Source organism: Patagioenas fasciata, chromosome 1 (assembly GCF_037038585.1).
Source record: "Patagioenas fasciata isolate bPatFas1 chromosome 1, bPatFas1.hap1, whole genome shotgun sequence".
Taxonomy (NCBI): domain Eukaryota; kingdom Metazoa; phylum Chordata; class Aves; order Columbiformes; family Columbidae; genus Patagioenas; species Patagioenas fasciata.
This window is the reverse complement of record NC_092520.1, coordinates 20,578,456-20,595,880: the sequence shown is the minus strand read 5'-3', so window position 1 is coordinate 20,595,880 and position 17,425 is coordinate 20,578,456. Positions and strand designations below refer to the sequence as shown.

The 17,425-nt window shown below is 41.0% G+C and overlaps 1 protein-coding gene across 2 annotated transcripts in view; it reads right to left on the bottom strand.

The window, feature by feature from the left end:
* Positions 1-8,095: 8,095 nt before the first annotated feature.
* IFT88 (intraflagellar transport 88) overlaps positions 8,096-17,425 on the bottom strand; it is a 47,419-nt gene continuing 38,089 nt past the window's right edge. For both annotated transcript variants that reach the window (XM_071804088.1, XM_071804090.1), the window contains 2 exons: positions 9,043-9,138; positions 8,096-8,362 (listed from right to left, as the gene is read on the bottom strand). In XM_071804088.1, coding sequence (XP_071660189.1) covers positions 8,241-8,362; positions 9,043-9,138 — 218 coding nt within the window. In that variant the 3' untranslated portion in view covers positions 8,096-8,240. The remainder of the gene's footprint in view (positions 8,363-9,042; positions 9,139-17,425) is intronic.

The following is a 17,425-nucleotide window of genomic DNA, read 5'->3' as shown; positions in this document are numbered from 1 at the left end:
GACTAAGCACAGAACAACCTGCCTGTGCCCTTGACAACAACTGACTCGGTGGTGAAATCTGTATGGAGCCCACAGACTGTGTCCTGCCTTATCTCGCTGGCTAAGGGACATGACTCTTGGCTCTTCATAATGCCACCAAGCCGCCAGGTTGGAAAACATGAGCCACTTGTTTTCATACAGCAATGTGGTTCACTCACGGCCATTTCCTGACACAAGCCACCCTGTCCTGACAGCCCAAGAAGGGACTCAGAGTGCGGAGTCCCCTCCTACAACATGCACAGGGGACACCGTGTTGTTTCGTATGCAGGTATTTGCCATTTCTGACAGTGTCATGGCCCACATGCTCTCATCTTGGCCTGTGGCTAGCTGGCAGGCCCAGCCACCCCTTACAGCATCCCCAGCAATATGTGACAACAGGAAGCTCTTGCCCACTGCATATATAGAATGATAGAGTGTCCTGAGTTGGAAGGGTCCCACAAGAATCATCAAATCCAACTCCTGTCCCTGCACATGACAACCCCACAGTTCACACCATGTGTCTGAGGGTCTTGTCCAGTCTCTTCTTGAACACTGTCAGGCTTGGGGCCGTGACACCTCCCTGGGGAGCCTGTTCCAGTGCTCCAGCACCCTCTGGGGGAAGAACCTTTTCCTAATGTCCAACCTAAACCTCCCCTGGCACATCTTCCTGCCATTCCCTTGGGTTCTGTCATTGATCACTAAAGAGAAGAGAGGGGGACCTGCCTGTCGTCCCCTTGTGAGGAAGCTGTAGACCATGATGAGGTCTGCCCTCAGTCTCCTCTTCTCCAGGCTGAACAAACCAAGTGACCTTAGCTGCTACTCATATAGCTTCCTCTCAAAACCCTTGACCAACTTTGTGTCCCTCTTCTGGACACTCTCCAGCAGCTTAATATCTTTTTTGTTCTATGTCGCCCAGCACGGCACACAGTGCTCCAGGTGAGGCCGCACCAGTGCAGAGCAGAGCGGGACGATCACCTCCCTGCCCGGCTGGCAATGCTGTGCTGGATGCACCCAGGACATGGTTGCCCTCCTGGCTGCCAGAGCACACTGTGATGTCACACCTTCATGTGTTTCATACTGTTTCCAACTGTGATCAGACAGTTGTGATGTTTTGAAACCATCATACCGACATGATGACCTGGCCACCACCAGTGTTCTGCTTGCTGTGACACAGCCACCGCATCACCAGAGGTTCCAGGGCTGATGGAAGGTCCAGCTCTTGGCTGCCCAGGGGTGAAGGGCTGTTATTCTTCTGCCTAGTTCAAACACAGTGGGATGGACAAACCCCATAACTCAGGCCCATGGGAGAACAGCCAAGACAGAGTTGTTTTCCCCATAGGTCAGATATTTATCTGTTAGGAACTGAACACTCTCTGCACAGAATAATTCAGGTGCTTAAAGCTGGGTCTATAGTGCATTTCAGATACCTTAGAGTATCTGTCCCAATCCCCAGAGGCCACTTCAGAGACGTCCCATAGATCGTGTGTCATACATGGCAGCTTCATGTGAATGTCCTGGGCAGTCTGAGATATGGCTCTACATAAATACATTTAGGCATTTTCTATGCATTCCAACATTTAGAGTTCTAAATTCGTAAACGGTATGTTGCTGACAGATACCATAAGAGACCTGATTCTGTGCTCTGGTGATTGTGATCATCTGAACTGTTTCAGAACTCTCTCAGAATGTATGAACCCATCCCTAGGAATGCTTCTTTTCTTCTGTACTTTACCACTAGAAATGATCCTTTATTTTCCTAAATAGAGCATTTTATCTCGCATGTTATAATTATATGAATGGGTGTTGAACTGTTTATTGTAGAATTCCCATATTTTAGTAAATCCCGAAAACATAATGACTGCAGAAATAAGTGTTACAGCACTACAGTGACAACATAGCTCAATGTGGTATTTCATAGTAAGGAAATACGAATTTATGTTAAAACACAACTGATTCCAGCCCCTAACACACTTTTGTCCACACAAGCACCAAGATGCTTGTAGGCAGTCCACTGAGCAGTCTGGCACTGACACCCATATCCAGTTAATAAGAAGCTCAGTTCCACAAACCCCTGCTCTGAGAAAGTCAGGATGTTCAAAAGAAAACTGAGCTATGCAAGAATAAGGCAGACATTTTTAGTGAGTTCATATTAATAAGAAAAAAACATTTTCTGCACAATTCCGTCGGGGAGCATGGTTCATGCGATGTCAAACACTGACATGTACAAAAAACACAAGGTTTCTATCTTCAGTCTTACACTGCTACTAACAGCTGGAGAAAAAATATGTCATAGGAGGAGAAGAAAAATCCTATTCAAGTATTTTATCATCAGATGATTAGGATCATTTGGAAAGTTGTTTCAGAACTATTAGAATGATCATGAAAACCTGCCAGAAAGTATAAGAATGTAGCCCTTCCCAGACACATCAAAACAGCAATGAGCAACTTCATCAGCACTTTCTCTTGGTTGGGATCATTGTCTTCCACAGCAGCTGGTTCCATATACTATGGTTCACACATAAATTAAGCACATTATTGTAACAAGCATTATTAATGATGCTATAGCAATGTGCTTGTCACAGCAATGATACAATTGCCCTAAACTGACATTTTCCAAGAGCTCATCCCCATCCTGCTGCAGCAGCATGTACATTAACGAGATCCCATCTCTATCTGAAATAATTATCTGAAAAACATTTTGAAAAATCATCATGTAGATTTTCAAGTTGAACAACTCATATTGTTGTGTACAACAAACATTCAGCTGGCATCACCAGCAGGTATAATTCTTCAGAGAAATAAATTACTCCCTAAAGATGTTCTTTTCCTTTACATTCTCTTTGCAGACACCTGTCACCCAGATTGCTGATTCTGTCCCCGTTCCTTCTTCACTGCATTTGTAACCATTATCACACCACTTTGCGGCTTCCATGGCGTAACATCTTCTACAGCAGGACCTCAGTGTATTTTACAGTTGTTAGGCAAGTTAGCTTTGCAAAACTGAATTATTGCAAAGTGGAGAATCCTTAATGGCCTTAACTCTGAGGAGCAAACAGGTTAAAATAACTCTTCTAGTGAAAAGCTGAGAATCTGTGCCTTTTAAATCAGGAACAGTCAAAGCTTAGCAAATCAGATTAATTTCTTACAGTCTCATACTACTCTTGCAAAGGAACCGAGAAACAGCTTTTCATCATAAGACTCGCACAACTGTTTATACTTTATTTGTACAGTTTTCAAGTCCCACATTACTCTAGAATAGCTTTGTTTTAAAAGTAATGAGTTAGGCAATCTGTAGTGAAGGATATTCAGGGCAAAACATTAAATATGTGAATAAGAATACATTGATATTGTGGAGTTAGGCTTGTTTAGGAAAAACAAACAAACAAACAAACAATTATTACCTGGATAGTATTTTAATTTGGCTGTTTATGCTGCCAAGATGCTCATCACCAAGGTAACCAACTAGTGTCCACAGCCTTTACTCTAATAGCTATTCTCAAAGGATTTTTTCCTCTGGCCACTTTTGAAGCAGTAATACACATAGGAGACTCTCGAGACAATCAAGGAGGCAAATTCAGAGGATAGAACTGCTGTGATTACTTTCCGCCTTTATCCCTTTATCCAAGGAAACTGAATTTCTGTATGTTTTGTAAACTGTCCGTGATTCATAGGGTCATTACCAGAGTGCCTACTATACAAAGAGACATTTTTCATACCTGTCAAGAGAAAGGTAACTTGTACCTAACTGAATCCAGCACATTCTGAATACAACTTAAAGAGTATCTCAGACCCAAGAAGTCAACTGAGAATTGTTTAATATTGTGACCAATGCCTTTCTTGTGATAATACAAGCTAAAATAGTGCATGAGTCAGTTCTTCCAGAGGATTAACATTTTCCTAGGTTTAGTACTGCTGCCTTCCAAAGACTGAAAAACTAAATAAACTAATATAATGGCAGTGCTATCACATTTATCAAAACTTTATTCAGGAATTTTAAATGATCTGTTAATTCTAAAATGATAAACACAAAATCAGGGCTTAAATGGTGCTGGAAGCATATACCTGCAGTGTGGCTTGTGGAGATGGAGTCTGTTTTGCACAACCAAACCTGACTAAATACTTTTACTTGAATTTCTGGGATCAAGGTAAAATTATTTAGCTCATGCAGTGTTTCCACTCCTGCAGTTTCTGAGACGTATCGCATGACTGAGGGCATCCTACATGGCAGCAGGGAACTCAACTCGGCTGTACCTGAGATTAATGCTAACCAGGCTAGCTCTGGGACAGGGGCAGAGTCATCACATCAAAGTAGCACGATAATCACATCTAACCCAGGCAATTAATTTAGACACAGCACCCCACTAGCATGGCCACACTTCCTTCAAGACAAGGAACTCATGTAGGATGTCACATTTTCTGTTCCCTCACACAGAATATCTCACCCAGCAGAAGGAGGCGGCTGCACCTAAGCTGCTAACCCCAGGCCAACCTTGGGGTCATGCAAGGGCATTGTCTGGGAGGTTGCTAATAGTCACAGTACTGGGGAATGTGCTGCTGGTCTTGCAATATGGAAGGTTCTACATGAGCTCCTCTGATTTGGGCCTGCCCTGGCAGTGCTGCAGTTCTGGCAGAGAGGTAGGCAGCCATCCTTGACATGGTTTTGAAGGAAATGAACCTGGGCTAAATCGTTTTGACTGTGAGCAGGACTTACTATTCCAGTGTTGGAGCTGGATCACAGGGCTTTCTGTCAGTTCAGAGCAAGCTAAACAGTGCTTGCAAAATAGCATGAAAATACATCATAACCCAGAGTGTTATATAATCAGATTGTCACACTGTAGGAAATAACATGTTCCAGAAGTTCCTGGGAGTTTTGCGGGGGCAGAACAAAAGTAAAATTCTGTTTGTAAAACACAGAATAGAATTAGAATAGACTATTTCAGTTTGAACCTACAATGATTATCTAGTTCAACTGCCTGACCAAATGCCTCTTAAACACTGACAGGCTTGGGGCATCAACCACCTCTCTGGGAAGCCTGTTCCAGTGTTTGACCACCCTCTTGGTAAAGAAATGCTTCCTAATGTCCCGTCTAAACCTCCCCTGGTGCAGCTTTGCACCATTCCCACATGTCCTGTCACTGAGTCCCAGGGTGGAAGAGCTCAACACCTCCCTCTCCACCTCCCCTCCTCAGGAAGCTGTAGAGAGCAATGAGGTAGTGCCTCAGCCTCCAGACTAGGCAAGCCCAAAGTCCTCAGCTGCTCCTCACGGGACATTCCTTCCAGTCCTGTCACCAGCTTTGCTGCCCTCCTCAGGGTGCGCCATAGACCACACTGAATGTGCTTTGCTTATAGCACTCAGGGGAAGCTGGTGCGCTCCTAGACCACGTGCTACAGCACTTGGGAAACACGTTACATACAAAGTAGTTTGTTAACTACCATAAACCCCACAAGATCACATTCCTACAACTCTGCCATTAAAGAAGTATTTCTGACCACACCAAAGATGAACTTGAGGGCCCTGTAGCCTTGGGCTAGAAAACCAGGCTGCAAGAACAATAAACTCCCAATCAATCCGGAACTTGTACAGGATTTGCTACTCCAGCTAGATCCCTACAAGTCAATGGGGCCTAATGGGATTGATCCTAGGATGCTTAAAGAGCTGATTGACATCAAGCGAGAGCTCTCTCTGTGATTTTTCAATGCTCCTGGGAACCCTGAGAGGTCCTGGAAGGCTACAAGAAGGGCAACAGGGATGATCCTGGCAACTACAGGCCTGTCATCCTCACTTCTGTTCCTGGCAAAATCATGTGGAAGACTGTTCTGGGAGTTATTGAAAAACATCTGAATGACAACACAATCATTGGTCCCAGCCAGCACAGGTTCATGAGGGGAAAGTCCTGCTTAACAAACTTGATTTCTTTCTATGACAAGATTACTCACCTAGTTGACCAAGGGAAGCCTGTTGATGTGATTTTTTTGTATTTCAACAAAGCCTTTGATACTGTCTCTCACAGTATTCTCCTGGACAAGATGTCCAGCACACAGCTGGGTAAACACACAATGCAGTCGATGAGCAATTGGCTGATGTGTTGAGCTCAAAGGGTTCTTGTAAATGGGGTTATGTTGGGCTGGTGACCAGTCACTAGCGGGTCCCACAGGGATCCATCTTAGGGCCAGTGCTCATTAATGTCTTCATAAATGTCTTAGACTTCAGACTTGAGGGAATACTAAGTTTGCCAGTGACACAAAACTGGGAGGCGCTGTTGACACTCTGGAGGGCAGAGAGGCCCTGCAGAGAGGTACAGACAAACTGGAGAACTGGGTGATCACCAACCACATGAAGTTCAACAAGAGTGAGGGCTAGGACATGGCAACTCTGGCTGTACACACAGACTGGGGGACAAGATACTGGAGAGGAGCTCTGTGGAGAGGGAGCTGGGGGTTCTGGTCAATGGCAAGTTGAACATGAGCCAACAGTGCACCCTGGCAGCCAAGAGGGCAACCATGTCCTGGGTGCATCCAGCACAGCATTGCCAGCCGGGCAGGGAGGTGATTGTCCCACTCTGCTCTGCACTGGTGCGGCCTCACCTGGAGCACTGTGTGCAGTGCTGGGACCCACAGGATGAAAAGGATATAAAGCTACTGGAGAGTGTCCGGAAGAGGGACGTGAAGTTAGTGAAGGGTTTGGAGAGGAAGCTGTATGAGGAGCAGCTGAAGTCACTTGGTTTGTTCAGCCTGGAGAAGAGGAGACTGAGGCGAGATGTCATCATGGTCTACAGCTTCCTCACAAGGGGAGGAGGAGGGGCAGGCACCAGACTCTTCAGTGACCAATGACAGAACCTGAGGGAATGGCAGGAAGATGTGCCAGGGGAGGTTTAGGTTGGACATTAGGAAAAGGTTCTTCACCCAGAGGCTGGTGGAGCATTGGAACAGGCTCCCCAGGGAGGTGTCACAGCCCCAAGCCTGACAGTGTTCAACAAGAGACTGGACAACACCCTCAGACACATGGTGTGAACTGTGGGGTTGTCATGTGCAGAGACAGGAGTTGGACTCGATGATCCTTGTGGGTCCCTTCCAACTCAAGACATTCTATCATTCTCTGACTTGCAGAGGTATCTTATGAGACTGGGCAGATGTTTTTAAAACCTGAAAAGAATGTTTCCTGAAGATATGAAGAAAACTTTCCAGTGGCATTTGTCAGGAAGCAGTTAAGCACCAGCAATGGGAATCAGCATTGGAAAATTTTAGAAGACTGAATCCTTGCATTTCAAAGTGTAATAACCAAAGTCTAACTGTTACACCAAATTCACACCAATGTTTCAAAAACAAGTCCCTGCCACCCCACTGTAGTAGTTTTGTAAGTATTTATTAGGAAATTCTGACTATCTAATATTTTTACCTCCAAAAACTGATAGAAATTAGGACCCCCATGTTCCTATTTAACATGCCTTAATGACTGGATCAAACTTGTTCAGTTCATAAGCAAAATGATGATTTCTGTAACAACTTTGCACATACTCCATCAAGGCTGTAGAAAGCTACCTCTGTGTAGGCAGTGCCACAATCCCCAACATGAGATTCAAAAGCTGAAATCTCATTAGCAATTCTGAACAAACTAGATTGAAATCCTGCCTGTTATGAACATTCAAAATAAAAACCCCTCATCTTTGCGATTGCAAAAATACCTAGGAGATTGCCAAGAGAGTGCAAAATGGGCCTAGCTCAGCTAAGCGTACACTAAAATTAAGATGCCCTCTTCAGTATCAGTATTAAGGGCTTTGCTGAATTTGAGCCTTAAAGACATTTTCAGATAATCAGTTCACAGGCCTTAAGTAAGTTCTGGCTTTGGATGAGGGATATGGGACTTTAACCCTTACAATATTGCTTTGAGGTATTTTGCACTGAAAGGTGAAATTTAAGAGACTGCTATGTTTCCTGTTATAATCAGACATATCTCTGAAAACAAAAGTTTTATGCATTTGATATGGTTTGCAATGAGTTTGAATGCCTGTGTAGTTTTAGTGCATGAGTAAAACAATCTCAGCATTAAAAAAAAAAAAAATTATAAAAGACACTGCAATTTCAAATCCATGTTTTTAATGTAAGATACTATATGTCCAAAGTATTTCACAAATATTTTATCAAAATCCACTACAAAAATTCCTGCATTAATGTTGTCCTGCTCAAGCTTTTAAAAGGAGAAAAGGTCATGAGTGGACCATATGCTACTCTGGAAGCAAATCCTCTCCTAGTTCTTCATCAGCAAAGTCATCTTCCTCAGCTCTTTTTCTTGCTGCAGTTCTTGGTCTTTCTGCTTGTGGGCCAAGTGGGTCTATGTAGGAGGCATCTAGGGTTTAATAAATACATTTGAAATAGTTGCAAGTAATTTTAGCTTTGTTCAAACATATATGATCAAACACAAGAGTAGGTTTTAGCATGACACATTTGTAAGGTGTCTTTGAAATGCAGACTACACAGAGCACGTGAACGCTGAAGGAGAACAAGGTACCCTGTTTGGGAAGTAAGGCATGGCACGGGAGCAAGTACCTGAGCGCTAGAAGCATGTTCTTCCTTCTTTTTTAAAAAAATAAATTTCTCTTTATTTTATTACAATCATTAAGTGAGAAAAAGACCTCAGAAAGTGCATGGAACAGGAAGACAGATGAGCTGGTTAAAGAAGGTAGTTTAGGAAGTACCACATTCCACATAGATTTGGGATTTTAAACCCCTTTGAAAATTCAGTTTTGGTGAAGCACTTATGACTGCAGAACCACAAGAACTGACTAAAGGATGTAACAGACAGATAGCAAAAATAATAAGTATTTCCGTGGGCCACATTTCTTAATATTTACAATTACTTTATAGTGAGTTTTGAACAATTAAGCTAAAGCCATTCTTCACATTTATTTCATGGGGAAAATGTTTTCCCAACTGTCTAGTTATACATGCTCTTCCAAGAACTTATTTTTTCCACCTCCTCTCTCTTTGAGGGCCAGGAAAGTAAGAAGGTAGAAGATGCCCACTTACCTATTTCTTTACTGCTGCTACTTTCATAGGGTTCCCTTGCTCCAGGCAAAGCTTTCAGTTTGGCACTCAGTCTTTCTCCTTTGGTACCACTGCTATCTGGGGAGGGCCGGGGGGGGAAGTTGAAGACAAATAACATGCTGCTATGTGATACAAGAACAACATAAATTCAGCTGCTATCTGTCAAACATGATTTGGATGAAACCATCTTTTCATGATGGATACAGTTCTCAGTTGTAACAGTAGTCATTAAAACACAATGGACACTGTGTCCACATGTGTGGGGTTGTTTTTTTAAATATATACAGCCTTACTTTCTTTGGAGTAAACACATTAAAATATTTTTGCTTCAAATGCTGACATTTCAGTTGCTTATAAATTGCAGTCACCTTTTGGAGCTAAAATAAGCGTGATAAATATAAACACTGTCACAATGTATACGGCCATTTCATACGTCTGTGTGCTTACTAACATATTAGTATGATCCACCTGTTGAATGCTGTCAAGGTTAAATACAACACTAACTTTGCTTTTAATTAGGAGAGTATTATTTGGCACGTGCTGTCTGCGTGGCGGGCAGGCACGGATCGTGTACACGGACCATCCCGGCCCCGCGTCTCGCTGCAAACCCCGCGCTGGCAGCTCGGTTTGCAGCGGGGCCCCAAGGAATGTGTCGGCTCTGAGCGCTGCCTCGTGCCCAGACAAGGTCAGATTAACATTCTCTTGCCACAGCAGTATTCCAGACACTCTAAATATTCTGTTCACCTCTGAATCTCTTTTTCACATTCACGGCAAGTTTTCAGTCTTGTCTGCTACAACAAATTTTTATGCAATCCTTTTTCCTAGGAGAAAACGTTTCGTGTTTGGCTTGGTATATTTACAAGGCAGGACATGCCAAGCAGCCAAATACAAACATGCTCATTTACAACATGAAACAATGCTGGTATTAAAAGTCTTCCATCTGTAAGGAGGAAAAATGGGTTTAATTCAGCAAACATTAATTACAAAGTCTGGTCTTGGCGACACATTCCCATTGTCTTATTTACTGTAAATGTTCTTTTCATAAATATTGTTACTATTTAAAAAAAACATCTTCCACAAAGATGACAAATCTTTATTTCTCTATAAATACTACTGTAGACTTCAGTTTATTCGGCCTTGAATTGGAAGACAATGTCTCCACTCCAAGAAAGATCTAATACATACAGTCACATGTCAAACAGTTAATATGTTTACGAGACACAGATTACTGTTGAAACTTCAAAGCAAGGAAAATCTATTTCAATGTCCATCAACCTCCCTTGGATCAACTCTCACTGACAGGTCCCATGGAAGAAGTGAATACTTAATGAAGGATTTGAAGAAACTGAAATAAATCAATGGGTTTGACTGGGGGGGGTGTCTAACCAAAGAGCTGTGTAATTACAAAAGAGCCACCTCTTGATCCCAGGGGGCTTTGGACAGGTCTGTGCAGCAAGGAGGCAAGTGCCGAGCTTCAAGAATGGTGTGGATGAAAACACATCGAGGACAGTTTGGAGGAGAATACAGAATGTTTAACAAGCAGAGAAAAGTTATATAGGAGTAGGCACAGACTCCTGTACGAGGGAAAACAATTTATAAAATAAGGAATAAAGTTCGAAGAAGTGGTAAAGAGATGCAAAGATAGGAATGATACAGCAGAAACCATGCCAGGAGACAGCTGAACTAGTCAGAGAAACTCCAGAGGTTTAACTGGCTGGTTCCAGGAAGGAAGAATTTAGTGTAGCACCAATAAAAGCGGAAGAATATGGCATATCAAATATTTTCAGCTGTGAATGAGGGAAACACATGGGTTTTATAGATACAACCAAATGAAGCTGAAGGATTTTATATTAACCAAAAGAAGAAAAATAAAGATGGCACACAAACATATTACCCCCAGGTACACCTTACTGCTCCAAAACAAACAGCTGAAAGCAGAAGCTTTCTTGGACATCCTAGGACCTTTACACTTTATGAGGGTTACATCCAAAGAGACAGTAAGTCCAAAACTTGAAGCCAATTTTTCTCCTCTTTTCTCTCTCCTCTCTAGTGGATATAGAATCACATACAACCCTTGAAGTGCTTAAACCTCACCAGCTTCCCCTTGCACAGCTTTGAACTGGTGTGATTGACTTCCCCAGAATGGCCATCTGAGCAGCACGATGCCTGCAAGGTGTTCAGCATTCAGCCCAGGAGCCTGAGCTCCCCTTTCAGTATATGAACCAACAGAGTCAATGCAAACATTGGTGCTGTTAAGCTTTTCCCACAAATGTAGCCTTTTCGGCTTCAGATTTGATTCAGCTGCCCAAATGCATTATTTATTGTCAGTTTAATAAACTGAAACAGCTCACGAAGGGTTAGATTAATGCCAGGGAAGCAGCAAGAATAAATGACCAGGAATGGGAAGAAAAAGAAGGGCTGAGGAGGGGTATGGGCTGTTCCTTCTAGAAGCAGCAAGTTATTTGATCAGTACATACCACCTTGACATAGTGTCCTCTTAACACTTACTAGGTAAGGTTACATACCTGTCAAAATTGAACAAGAAGATACTTAGGGATAAGCATCAAAAGTAGAGCGAGCACATACAATAGCTCTCCGAGAATTATTTCCTAGCCTCCAACAATTTGTAAGTCAAGCTTATATTTGGGGGAAGGGGGCAAGTCTTCATATTGAATAGTGGATTTTTTTTCTCCAAGAACATGTAGATGTCAGGAAGCAAGAGGTCTGGCTTCAATGCCTTCCCTCATGCGAGTGAGTCCAAATGCCCAGCTCCATCCTTCAGGAGGAATATCCTAGTTGTTGAACCATTTGGGGTAAAGGCTTATTCTTGACACTCTGCCATGGGATCCAGGATTTGGCTGCCAATATGGCAGCTATTAACAATTCTGCTGACCATATAACTTTAGTAACTACACAAAAACACACTCCCAAATAAATGAAATTTATGAATACTTGAAGATTAGTGCTGAATTAAATTGCTCTCTGTATCCAAGAAAACCTTCACTGCAATTAATACATGCTTATTATTTACTTATTGTACTTTTATTTAAAAGGTCTGTTATTATTGTGGCTTGCATGGAACCAGTCCCAGTGTACTCAATCTGGGTTGATAATGTGCACACATACACATAAACGTAAACTGACTGCAGGAACACGGCTCCAGATTCCCGTTGAAAAAACAACAGGAACTGATTAGAGCAGAGCTGGTCAACACATTTTCAAAATCTGATTTATAAACATATTTACTCTGTAAAATGATTATACCTGAGGCTTGGGTTATCACCCTGACATGATCTTCCCCTAAGTCTGTGTGCAATAGCATTAATTGGGAGCTATGCATATAAATGCATAAATAATACACTCTACATACTGGTATCTGTTAAAGTGCATTCCTTCCTCATCTGCTTTAAAGTCATGCCCATAATGTTAAATTTAGGATACTTAATTACATTAGTGTATTATAATATGTTCTGTCCATTCAGATTTCTTCAACTCCCATTAAAAAAAACCTAATTTGAACTAAATCCTCCACATAAAATTTAAAAAGAGAATCAAAGTATACAACTTATTTTTAAAATAATGGTTAATTTTATATTGCAGAATAATGAATAATGCAACGGTCAGCAAAATTAATTCTATTTTGGAATAATCCTATTTTAAGCAGTGATAGATAACAGGATTCTAAATCTTTGTGTTTCTGTACTTCCTACTTAGCAAGACACCTGATTGTATGTCACTTCAACCCACAAAATCCATGATTTTATGTTTATTTTCTAAAGGACTCTCATTAGCAGTACTTACAGTGATGAGACTATGGCCTCGGAAATTCCTGCAGTATCATGAAGGACATAAATTAGAATTTTTAGTGCCACTTTACTCATCAGGAAAAAGATACCAAAGTGTAGGGTGATTTGGTAATCTCTCTCCTCTCTAAAATGTTCATATAACAAAGTGCACAGAGGGCTAACACTTTTGAATACTCTAGATGCTTCACTAAATCCGGAATGGGATGCAATGCAGTTCTGTGCATCTTTCATATTTGGGATGAAGACATCATCTTTGGAGAAGAGAAGGCTTCGGTTTGGCTGAAGGGAACAGTAAGTTCAGCATAGCAGGCAGAATATTAGATTAAAACTGAGAAATGGCATGGGAAGCAGATGCAATTTTGAACTCTACTGCAGTTCAATTTGATTTGAAATTCTGTTGAATGAAAATTGTTTCTGGTGTGTCAGCTAAGCTTAGGCGAGTTCAGATACAGAAAACAGATTAAGATGTTCGTTTCACTCCAGTATTCTCCCTGTCCATAAAAGCAAAGATTTGGGGTCTTTTTGTACACACAACCCATGGAACCATTCCACAACGATTTGTAATTAATGAGGCATCAACAGGCACAGAAAACGTAAAAAAAATAAGTAATCGTGAAGTCCTGGCTGTAGGATAACAGGAGAATCTCTTGCTTCAGTCACAGAGAAGATTATTACAATTCTTATTGCCCTAACATCTATAATGTGCTTGTGTATTATATGAGGAGATCCTGAGGTGCTGGTAAAGGGTGTTTGAATACGGCATGTTTCTTCGGGATGGACAAACCCATTTTGCCACTGACACCACCACAGGTGGAATGAAAAAGGGAAAAGATACCTAAATTATTCTTGTTTCATTCCCAAGCTCATCCGGTCAGGCTCGGGTAACAAGGAGAATGCAAAGTGCTCAGCCTTTCATCTTCGGAATTCAACATGCTTCCGCGGGCTCCTGTCCGAGACTGCGCGGCTCCTCTCCTCCTGCACACAGTTCCCCTCTCATCCAGTACAAAACTCCCCATTCAGAGAGCAGAGCAAATGCAGAGACCAAGTAAACACTGCTATGGTAATGTATTCCTCAAGGTCAGACTCTCCTTTATCTATGAAAGGCCTTATGCTACTGAACAGTAAAAATCTCTTAGGGTAGTAAAAACCACAATGTCCTAACTTCCAAATTCTGGATGTTAGTATCACATCTCTGCAAAACACAAAAAAGTGAGTATGGAAACAAGAAAAGGTTACTGAAAATTTAATCTTTGAGAACTGAGATGTACTGTTAGCTCCCTTCAAGTTTTTAGTGGTTTTTTTTTGTTCGTTTTGTTTTTTTCTCTCCTTTTTTTTTTTTAATGAAAAAGCATTGTAAGAGAGTGTACCAATGTCATCTGCTTCCAATGTGAATCAAAAAGATTGAAAATAATAAATCTGATATTCGTGGGGAGAAGAAAATTTCACTTCTCATCGTAAGAGTTAACAAACATGTTCAATTTTGGGTAGGGATTTCAGATTTAATGCTTGTCCTTCTCACAAGACAAGAGCAGACTCCAGCTGACACTGATACAGATCTCAGTTTTCTTGGTCTCCCTTTTTCCATTCTGGCTACTACCCATGCATATACTACTATTCTGGAAATTATGCTCTGGTGTATTGGTTTTAATTTACATTGACAAAGCAGCAGGGGTCCTATTAAGTATAAACCCTGCTGACTTAATTCTCTTTCCTCTTAGCTTCCTCTTTAAAATTAATTTCAGATCATATTTCCTAAAACAAGGAAGCACGAATTATTAATACTCCTAATATAACTAACTATGTAGGGGCAAAATACTTGGAAAAATAAATTATCTTAGGAATGCCAGCAAGTATAGCGACAGTGAGCTGGTACGACGAAAAAAGTAAAACATGCATTATACCTAGAGTATTTGGAATGCATACACCCATGTAGCTAGTAAGTACTTTAATTTACCTAGTAAGAACTCAACTAAGCAGGATTCAACGCTTCACCGAGTTCAGTAGTGATGGCAAATCCCTCATATATTGTAGCAAATTGATCCCTTTTGTTCTTGGGAGCACCATTGGAAAAGATTAATCTTAAAACGTATACAAAATTTCTTTTTTAAGCCATTAATTTATCAAAAGTGTACTAAGATTCTGAAATAAAGCAACTCATGTTTGTATTCCATGTGTGTCTTCACACAGGCCATGGACAGAAGTTTCTTACACTGCAAAATACAGACTCATACCCCAGGCAAATAATGTCAAATATTGGACAAAATAGTTTTTGGGTTTTCAGGCTTCTCTGAGCCATTCTCAGTAAAAGGTAAACACACTACAACATAGTCCTTAACATCCATTGCTGTAAGTGTGCAACTTCTTCATTGATAAGGTTCCCCAGAGTCAACACCACTAGTTAATGTTTAATGCCTTTGACTTCTAAAAATACCTCTTAGTACATCTCACTACAACTTTAACCAGGAATCCCAGCAGAAAGTTAACTCCAGGCTCAGGACAGGACCTTCTTTGTGCCTCTGCTTGTTTGATCAGCCATTTCCAGAAAGGTTGGATCTTTGGCACTGAATTTGTATAGCAGAGACTTCTCATACATGCTTTTATACAGACTTGCTCCCGAACTCTGTTTTTTTTTACATTGTTTCAGGAATTTGACACAATATCTTGAGCAACAATCGAAGAATTAATAATTCTTTGACAGGACAAATTCTAGGTCAATTCTGACCCTGCTTACCCTCTCATCCTCTTTATGTTGACATCCTAAATGTCTGCATTTGCTCTTCCCCATTACGTTGGTTACGGAGGGAAAGAATAATAACGTGGAATTACTAGAGCTTGCAGTCACAGTTCCTCACGCATTCCATTTTGCAGGGGGAAGGAAGGGATTTCTTTTATTTTTTATTTTTTTTTTTTTAAAACAACAACTTTCCATAGATATTTCTGTCTTCAAAATAAGTGTTGACAAACTGGTAGTTTGGGGGAGTAATGTTGTCTTGGCATGTTTACAGTTTTGTCACTATTTATATCTTCTGTTGCTAAACTACTGACTCTTTCCTGATAACATACCCCTTTTTCACTAATGACGGTAGTCTTATCGTTGTAAGAAAAAGAGACTCCTTGTGCCGTTTGCCTGTATGCCTGATGCAATGTTTTACACAGTTGTAAATACCCTTCCCTGCTACTGATGCTGCTCTTCATTTCTATTTATTATAAGCTAAAGTGGGTCTCAATTTTCTGGCAGATAACAGGTCCTGACGGTGTCTCAAACTGCGGTTCTGCTGGCACCTCTAGATGGCTGCCTGATCAGAGGGCTCATATAACAAAGAAGAGTCCAGAAACATTTCCATCCCTCTCTGTTATCAAAATTAGGAATTTCACCCCAAGAATTACTTTGGCCTGAGGCCCAGAACAGGTAAAAATCAATCCTAGAAGAATGGTGTTTTTTCTACGTATCAAAAATGATTTAAAAGCTTCTCTAGTGCAACTACTGAGCTGAAAAAGTAACAAGATCCCTCTTAAGCATCCAGCACTCATTATGAATACTTGGAGAACCCAGGAGAGCAGACTTCACAAATGTAGTAAAGCCTCTGCTATTTAGGTGGAGAAATTAAATTACCAAATACGAAAAAAAAAAATCCATAAATTATTCTCTGTAAAAGGAAGGGAAGAGAGGCAAGAATTTATAGGGGATACCTTTTTATGAGACCTGCTGATATTAAGATAAACCAAAAGCAGAATACAAAGAAACCATTTCCTGTTTGGGTCAAAATAGGGATCTTTTTCCCAGGCAGCTGAAGTAGCCTGAAGTTTGGTAGTTTCCTTAGCACAGCAGCAGGGAACAGTTAGGTTTAAAATTACTAACATTTCATGGATTTAATCATGGGAAGGAAAAATCATTACCTCTGCAATATGCAGACTACCTAGTGCAAAAATGACAAAGCAGGCCAGTCTCCAGACTTACACTGCTGGAGTTTTACATTTATGAAAGTCAGCATTGTAAATTCGTAGGTGCAGAGAGACTTCATAGTCAGAGAGCAAGCTTTCCTCTATGGAAGGCTGTAGTACTTCAGCTCTGCTACAGTGGGAAAAGGGGAAGAAGGAGCTCAAAGATAGTACTGGTGCCTTCTCCTTATTACAGAGCTGGTTGCACAAAATAGCCTCTTGAACTTGTAATGAACACCTAAGGTAACAGACTAGATAGTGAGCACAAAGCTCCCTTTTCTCTGTGTTAAATAAAGACACAGTGAATTCCTGTTTTTCATGGCCTACATGTTCTGTTTTTATTACAATAAATGATTCCTTGTAGTAAATACTCCAAAGTTAATGCAATAAAAATGTTCCGGTTCCAAGTTAATGGGATAAAAACGTTCCAGTCCACAGTATTGAAAACAAGTGTAAATTTAGCTTTAGGAATACACTGAGATCCATTTATAAAGGACAAATCTTACACCAAATCAATACTACTATACTGGTTGAGGTTTCATACAGCAATGAGATAATCCAAAAGTATGAAATAAAATTTGTGAAGTACTTGCATATTACTCAATGCATATTCATGTGCA